Raw genomic sequence first — 8,422 nt, forward strand, 5'->3', positions numbered from 1 at the left:
AGGGGGCAACCGGACAGCGGCCTCCGGGGCATGGACGGAGCGAGCCGGACGGGAGCGGCCCGAGGCTGGGCCCAGCCCGGGGGCGGAGGGGGACCGAAGGAGCGGTCCGACCGGGCCGGCGGGTGCCGGCACCCGTGAGGTGGTGGGCGGGGGCGAGGGCACGCGACCCGGGCCGACACCGGAGGCAGAGACCTTCCCCGGACCTTTGTCTCACCCGGGCGCCGGGGCCTCGTGGCGGCCAGGAGCGGAGGGAACGCCGGGTGCGGCGGCGGCGGGAAGTTAGTTGAAGGGAACTGAGAAGTTGCGTGGTCGCAGCGGGACCGTGGGGCCTGCGGCTGGGACGACGGCAGCGCGCTCTCCTCCCGGGACCCGGATGAGAGGGGGTCTGTGCTAGCCGTGAGCAAGGGAAAGGCCTGGAGTGAGATTGACCGACCTGTTTCTGTTCTTGTGGGCTTTTTTTCGTCTTCAGCCGAAACAACTACCAGACAAATGGCAACACGACCTTTTCGACAGCGGCTTTGGGGGCGGTGCTGGCGTGGAGACCGGTGGGAAACTGCTGGTGTCAAACCTGGATTTTGGAGTGTCAGACGCTGATATTCAGGTAAGGAACGGTGAGCAGAGTTGTACGGTTCGGGACGTGGCCCTGAATTCCCTTCCCACCTTAGAAAAGTGAGTCCTCCCAGCTGACCACGGGATAGCCTTGTGCTGCCCCAGTTAGCGGCTGCTTTGTAGCCTGAACACGGTGTGAAGCGGTGATTGTGTTAAAGTGGAAAGTTCCACAGGAGGTCCGTCTGCCGGCAGATAGGACTGGGTCAGTCTGCGGAGCTGCTGTTAAGCACTGAAACGCGCTCTGTGGGCCTTACAAGGTTCTGCTAGAGCTTCCAGTATCTAGCAAGGGAAGGACTGGTTGGGATGTGAATGGGTCCCAGGTATCAGGGATAGATCTAGGCTGCCTACTTTAATTTTGTGTTGGTTTTGATGATGATTTGGGAGAAGAAAAATCTCTTGTTAAAACTGACAAAGCACAGCGGGAGGACCTTCCTTCGGTGTTTTTCCTCTTCTGTTTGCCTTGAGTCTTGTCCTGTTGTATAGTCCTATATAAACTTGGTCTCACTGGTCACCACTCCTTGTGTCTTGTCCGTAACGTGATTCTCAAACCATCTTTGGTTGAAGCCCCTGGTTTTGTTTTGTTTTGTTTTGTTTTTTTTTGGTTTAATTTGAATCCCAAACACATTTAAGCTGATTTTCTGGTTAAGGAATACGTTCTTGGGCTCAGACTTAGAGATGACTAGGTCAGGGTGCTGGGCCTCTCTGGGTTCGATTTCCCAGAGCCCGGCTGTGCGACTTTGCCGTGGGAGGACAGAGCGAGGCTGGTGAGCACTCACAGTGTCTCAACACTTTTTTTAAGGTGGTTTCTGGCATCCACTGGAAACCGCTTTTGGTGAACTCCACTTCCCGCTGTGTGCCTGCGGCCGGAGTAGCCCCACACTCTGGGTTCCCTCTCCAACTCCCAGCCTGCCTGAGGTCAGGGCAGTTTCCAAGGCAGCGCTTGACTTCAGCCTTTGCGGCAGGCTTGAGTAGGAGGAGAGGGAAAGGTGAGCCAGAACCTGCCTGGGGGAGGGCTGGGGTCAGGGCTCCTCAATCAGTGTCCTCCAGCCTGCTCCACTGTGTGGACGGCTTCCCTTGCTCTGTGATCTTGGCCTTTGCTGTTGGTTGACGCCTCCTTGGGAGTCTCGTAAATATTCCTTGGTTAAAAACAATCGTGACTTGATCTTGTGTCCTTCATAGGGGACTTTGCAACTTCCTTCACCTGCCTGGTGAAACAGATGTCCACTCCCAAAGCTGACAGGGGCCCTAGACCCACCTGCTGTAGGAAGTTGCTGTCTGCCAGCCCCACCCCTCCCCCAGTTCCCATCCCCACTGCCCTGTCCTGCATATGTCTGTCTCCCAGGGAAACACCCCAGAGCAGATCACACTTGGAAGAACTGTCCCTGGGACACCGGAGGTACACGGCTTTGCTGATGACTGTGGTCTTTCTAATTTCCAGGAACTCTTTGCTGAATTTGGAACTCTGAAGAAGGCCGCCGTGCACTACGACCGGTCTGGCCGGAGTTTGGGAACAGCAGACGTGCACTTTGAGCGGAAGGCGGACGCCCTGAAAGCGATGAAGCAGTACAACGGCGTCCCGCTGGATGGTGAGTGTCAGCCTGGGCCTGGAGTGCTGAGGGGCCAGGGCCTCCGCTGTGGCGCTGGTGCTGGCACCCAACATGTAGGAATGGCTCCCTCCCCATGGCTGAGCACACTTTGCATTTGCCCCTTTGTCTCTCTCTTCCATTCTGCCACCTCTCATGCTGCCCCACACATCTGGACCAACCTCTTGTGAACCCCCATCCAGCAAGCTACATCCCTCCCCTCCTTCAGCTCCTTCCGGAAGATTCACTTCTGTGAAGCCTTCTGAGAACCGCCATAGCACACCTCTGAGTGCGGGGCTGTAGTCGTAAAGACGCAGGTACTGGCCCTTCTTCTGTGAGGTCACCCACACCTTTGTACCCACCGGAACCCCAGACGCGTCAGCAGACAGCCCACCTGCCCAGACAGAGAGGAAGGATGAGGTGTCGGTGGGGTTGTTTCTGTTTCTCCGCCAGTGTTTTCAGGCCTGTGTCCTTGATGGAAGCATTTGAGGTGCAGAGAGACCCTTTCCAGTGTTTGCATGGACCCCAGGGTGTGGTGGCACCTGGACAGGGTCTTGATGTCTTGTTTTCTTTCCCACAGGCCGTCCCATGAACATCCAGCTGGTCACGTCACAGATCGACACACAGCGGAGACCTGCACAGAGGTGAGTCTGGGGCCGCTAGGTGATAGGGTGGCCTGTGGTGTGTGGCCACGTCGTCCTTGGAGGAGTTTGAGAAGGTGAACAAGTCTTGTCTTCCTTACCAGTATAAACAGAGGCGGCATGACTAGAAACCGTGGCTCTGGAGCTTTTGGCGGCGGCGGCACCCGGAGAGGCACCCGTGGGGGCAGCCGGGGACGAGGTAGAGGAACCGGCAGGAGTTCGAAGCAACAGCTTTCCGCAGAGGAGTTGGACGCCCAGTTGGATGCTTATAATGCCAGGGTAAGTCCTGGGGCAGGGCCCAGAGGCGGGCGGGCGGTCATATGGGGTACAGACCTGGCCTGGGGCGACCCAGAGCTTGTCGGGAAGCAGAAGCCTTCTGAATGAGAACCTTTTCTTCCTCGCTGTTTCAGATGGACACCAGCTAAACAGACTCACGGATCCGTGCACGAAACAGGACCCAGACCTCTCGCCCGTGCTCCCTGGCGGGAGGGAGGGTGTTCGGCCGCAGCTGGGTAGCCAATGATGGTTTCGTTTCTTTTATGTTTTAAAATAGGATTTAAAAACTCATGTAAAGGTTTTTTCTTTCTTTTTTTTTTTTTTTTTAAATTCTGAAGCAGACCTGTTTTGTACCGAGTTATTTTTGGGATAAACTTTACTGGTTGCTGTTGTGGGGAAGGTGTTATTTTCACCTTTGCCATAATAAAATAGAACTGTGTGTAGAACTGGACCTGTCTCGTTCGTCCCACTGTTGAAAGCTTGGCCTGGCCTGGGTGGGGCCCTGGTGTCTATGGGGCGAGGGCGGGGGCTGCAAGGAGCAATCCCGAGGGGCACATTCGAGCTCCAAGGAGCCTGGCTAACCACTCTCTTTCTGTCCCTGCCAGTCCTAATCCTGCCTCTTTTACTTGATAGGTGGGAGGACACCGAGCAGGGGTGGTCTTTGCCCCCAGCCGCCGGTTCACCCTGCTACACCATGGAGGTGAGGGGCCAGGGAGGGAGGGGCACCTGTGCCGTTCCCAGAGGTTTCTCCTCGTCCTCCGGTTCTCCGGGAAACCTTGTCGTCCAGCTGCGCCACGCTCCCTCTGCCTGTGCGGCCGCGAGCAGGGCACCGGCTGGTCTCTTATCGGTTGTGCGTGTAGTGAAACGGCTCGTGGGCAGCCAGCAGCCGCCTGGCCAGCAGAGAGCCAGGGAGGGTGGCCGGCGCTCGGCCCAGCTGTTCTCCATGGGGCTTGCCGAGATAAGCTGGGCCACCAAGGCTCCCGAGGCTGTTTGCATGCCTCTGGAGGCAGTGCCCAGTGGAAGATCCAATCTGCTAAAGCCTGGTGAGACCCGCACAACGTGCTGGTTCTGAACCTTTTTCAGGCTTATCTCTGCCTGAGCCTGGGGTGGTTAGCTGGGGACAGTGCTTGGAGAACAGGCGGGCCTGGAGTCTTACAGCTGGAGTGCCAGCACGAGATGGCCAAGGACCAGAGAAGAGTGGGTTCTAGTCCTTGCATCTCTGCCCAAAGCTCTCTGGGGGAGGCAGTTGCCATGCCCTGCGTGGAGGGCAGACGTCCTTGGCTGGACACAGTCTGCAGCGGGTTGGCTTTTCTGTTTGGGACTAGTGAGTCATGCAGAAGAGGGAGAGCCTGACCGACGGGAGGGGAGGGGAGTCTCAGCCAGGCGTATTCTTTCTGCAGAGACCGGGGCTGCTACTGGCCAGGCCCGGCTGTGGGCTAGGCCCACAGAGGTGGATACGTGGAGTGATCTTGGTCCCACTGAGGGCCCAGTCTAGCAGGGGAAAAGGATGGTTAGTATCTGGCTCTAGTTCCTGTGGCAGCGAGCGGCTGTGGTCTGATTGGCGAAGGCAGTTCTGTCTGGGCAGTTGGGCAGCATCCCTGAGCAGGTGTCCTTGGGCTGGCACTGAGCAGACGCAGCCTGAGCTGGGAGACTGTTAGCATGTGAGCCGGTGACCTTCTTTGATCATGTCACCTTTTCAATCAGGGCTCCTATCCTCCAGGCGCAGCAGAGGCCAGACATTAATGCCCACTGGCATGGCCTTTCAACATCAGGCACACTGGCGTCCTGGTTCGCTCGGCATTCAGTGCACTCTCACCTCAGGGCCTTTGCACACGCTCTTCGCTCTGCTTGTGAAGCGCCACGTGGCTCATGCCTCCGTTATCAGATCCCATACGCTTCGAAAACACAAAAGTGCATGCTGATGTCTCTGCTCTTTCAGACATTGTCTGCAGATGTCACCCACATGGGACAGCAGCGATCCCCACTGGAACCCACCATGGAGGGCCGGGCAGCCCTTGACGCCCCAGCTCCTCCTCTCCCCCACAGACTACCCGAGCTTTTGTGTTTTTGACCCGTTTTCATGGTTTATGAGATAGAAAGGGCTCCTTGAAAGACTTAGTTTTCAGATTGAAAAGGTGACACAATGAAGCAGTAGAAAAGGACGGTGGACAAACTGATGAGTCGCTCTCCACAGGGAGCCACCGTTACCTCACTGAAGGTGTGTTTATGTGTATTTTATCATGCTTTAAGTGAGAGTTTACAATTCAGGTTCATTTCTTACACAAGCATTTATACATATATTGTTACATGACTCTAGTTGCTCTCCCTATACTGTGACATCACACTCCTTTCCACCCCGGATTTCCCATGTCCATTCAACCAGCTCCCGACCCTCTCTGTCTTCTCATCTCACCTCTGGACAGGAGCTGCCTGTTTAGTCTCCTGGTTCTACTTGAGCTAAGAAGCACACTCTTCATGAGTATCATTTTACATCCCATAGTCCAGTCTAATCTTTGTCTGAAGAGTGGGCCTCTGGAATGGTTTTAGTTTGGGGCTAACAGAGCATCTAGGAGCCATGTCTTCCGGGGTCCCTCCAGTCTCAGTCAAACCATTAAGTCTGGTCATTACTAGAATTTGAGTTCTGCAGCCCACTTTTCTCCTGCTCTGTCAGGGACTCTGTTGTGTTCCCTGTCAGGGTCGTCATTGGTGGTAGCCAGGCACCATCTAGTTCTTCTGCTCTCAGGCTGATGGAGTCTCTGGTTCATGTGGCCCTTTCTGTCTCTTGGGCAAATAGTTCACTTGTGTCTTTGGTGTTCTTCATTGTCCTCTACTTCAGATGGTTGGGACCAATTGATGCGTCTTAGATGCCCACTCACTAGCTTTTAAGACCCCAGACGCTGCTCACCAAAGTGGGATGCAGAACATTTTCTTACTAAACTTTATTATGCCAGTTGACCTAGATGTCCCCTGAAAGCATGGTCCCCAGACCCCTACCCCTGCCACTCTGTCACTCAAAGTGTTTGGGTGTATTCAGGAAACTTCTTAGCTTTGGTTTAGTCCAGTTATGCTGACTTTCCCTGTAGTGTGTGCTGTCCTTCACTTCATCTAAGATAATTCTTGTCTACTTTCTAGTTACTGAATACCCCTCTCCCTCCCTCCCCACCCTCGTAACCATCAAAGAATGTTTTCTTCTGTGTTTAAACCTTTTCTTGACTTCTTATAATAGTGATCTTACATAATATTTGTCCTTTTGTGACTGACTAAATTGACTCAGCATAATGCTTTTCAGATTCCTCCGTGTTACGTTTCACGAATTCATAGTAGTTCTTTATAGTTGTGCGGTATTCCGTTGTGGGAGTATACCATAATTTGTTTATCCATTCGTCCATTTTCCATCTTTTTGCTATAGTGAACAGTGCTACAGTGAACATGGGTGTGCATGTATCTATTTATGTGACAGCTCTTATTTCTCTAGGATATATTCCAAGGAGCAGCATTGCTGGATTGCGTGGTACTTCTATTTCTAGCTTTTTAAGGAACTGCCAAATGGATTCCAAAGTGGTTGTACCATTTTACTTTCCCACCAACAGTGTATAAGTGTTCCAGTCTCTCCACAACCTGTCCAACATTTATTATTTTGTGTTTTTTGGATTAATGCTAGCCTTTTTGGTGTGAGATGGTATTGCATTGTAGTTTTGATTTCCATTTCTGTAATGGCTAATGTCTTTTAGCCACCTGCATGTCTTCTTTGATGAAGTGCCTGTTCATATCCTTTGCCCATTTTTTAATTGGGTTATTTGTCTTTTGGTGTTGAGGTTTTGCAGTGTCTTGTAGATTTTAGAGATTAGACGCTGATCAATTTGTCAGAGCCAAAAGTTTTTTCCCAGTCTGTAGGTTGTCTTTTTACTCTTTTGGTGAAGTCTTTTGATGAGCGTAAGTGTTTGATTTTTAGGAGCTCCCAGTTATCTAGTTTCTCTTCTGGTGCTTGTGCATTGTTACTGACGGTTTGTATTCTGTTTATTCCGTGTATTAGGGCTCCTAGCATTGTCCGTGTTTTTTCTTCCATGATCTTTATCATTTTAGATTTTATACCTAGGACTTTGATACATTTTGAGTTAGTTTTTGTGCATAGTGTGAGGTATGGGTCTTGTTTCACTTTTTTGCAGATAGATATCCAGTTACGCCAGCACTATTTGTTAAAGAGACTGTCTTTTCCCGATTTAATGGACTTTGGTGGGCCTTTGTCAAATATCAGCTGCTCATAGGTGGATGAATTTACGTCTAGATTCTCCATTCTGTTCCATTGGTGTACGTATCTGTTGTTGTACCAGTACCAGGTTGTTTTGACTATCCTGGCAGTATAATAGGTTCTAAAATCAGGTAGTGTGAGGCCTCCCACTTTGTTCTTCTTCTTCAGTAATGCTTTACTTAGTTGGGGCCTCTTTGCTTTCCATATAAAGTTGGTGATTTGTTTCTCCATCTCATTAAAAAATGCCACTGGAATTTGGATCGGGATTGCATTGTGTCTGTAGATCGCTTTGGGTAGAATGGACATTTTCACAATGTTGAGTCTTCTATCCATGAGCAAGGTATGTTTTTCCACTTATGTAGGTCTCTTGGTTTCTTGCAATAGTGTCGTGTAGTTTTTGTTGTATAGGTCTTTTACTTCTCTGGTTAGATTTATTCCTAAGTATTTTATCTTCTTGGAGGCTACTGTAGATGGTATTGATTTGGTGATTTCCTCTTCGAAGTACTCTTTGTTGGTGTAGAGGAATCCAACTGATTTCTGTACGTTTATTTTGTATCTTGTTACTTTGCTGACGTCTTCTATTAGTTCCAGTAGTTTTCTTGTGGATTCTTTGGGGTTTTCTGTGTATCAGATCATATCATCTGCAAATAGAGATACTTTTACTCTTTCCTTACCAATTTGGATGCCCTTTATTTCTTTTTCTAGCCTAATTTCTCTGGCTAGGACCTCCAGCACAATGTTGAATAAGCGTGGTGATAAAGGGCATGCTTGTCTGGTTCCCCTTCTCAAGGGAAATGCTTTCAAACTCTCTCCATTTAGGATGATGTTGGCTGTTGGCTTTGTATAAATGCACTTAATTATGTTGAGGAAGTTCCCTTCTATTCCTATTCTGCTGAGAGTTTTTATCATGAATGGGTGTTGGGCTTTGTCAAATGCCTTTTCTGCATCAATTGATAAGATCATGTGTTTCTTGTCTTTTGTTTTATTTATGTGATGGATTACATTGATTGTTTTTCTAATGTTGAACTATCTCTGCATACCTGGTATAAATCCCACTTGATCAT

At 50.7% G+C, this 8,422-nt stretch overlaps 1 protein-coding gene across 1 annotated transcript in view; it reads left to right on the forward strand.

Annotated features, from left to right (window-relative positions):
- Positions 1-3,558, forward strand: part of ALYREF (Aly/REF export factor) — a 3,962-nt gene extending 404 nt beyond the window's left edge. Inside the window, exons 2-7 of the mRNA XM_023729158.1 lie at positions 3-278; positions 402-601; positions 2,048-2,195; positions 2,773-2,836; positions 2,938-3,112; positions 3,244-3,558. Of these exons, the coding sequence (XP_023584926.1) occupies positions 3-278; positions 402-601; positions 2,048-2,195; positions 2,773-2,836; positions 2,938-3,112; positions 3,244-3,258 (878 nt within the window). The 3' untranslated portion in view covers positions 3,259-3,558. The remainder of the gene's footprint in view (positions 1-2; positions 279-401; positions 602-2,047; positions 2,196-2,772; positions 2,837-2,937; positions 3,113-3,243) is intronic.
- Positions 3,559-8,422: the final 4,864 nt, after the last annotated feature.

Source organism: Trichechus manatus, unplaced genomic scaffold, assembly GCF_000243295.1.
Source record: "Trichechus manatus latirostris isolate Lorelei unplaced genomic scaffold, TriManLat1.0 scaffold00028, whole genome shotgun sequence".
Taxonomy (NCBI): Eukaryota; Metazoa; Chordata; class Mammalia; order Sirenia; family Trichechidae; genus Trichechus; species Trichechus manatus.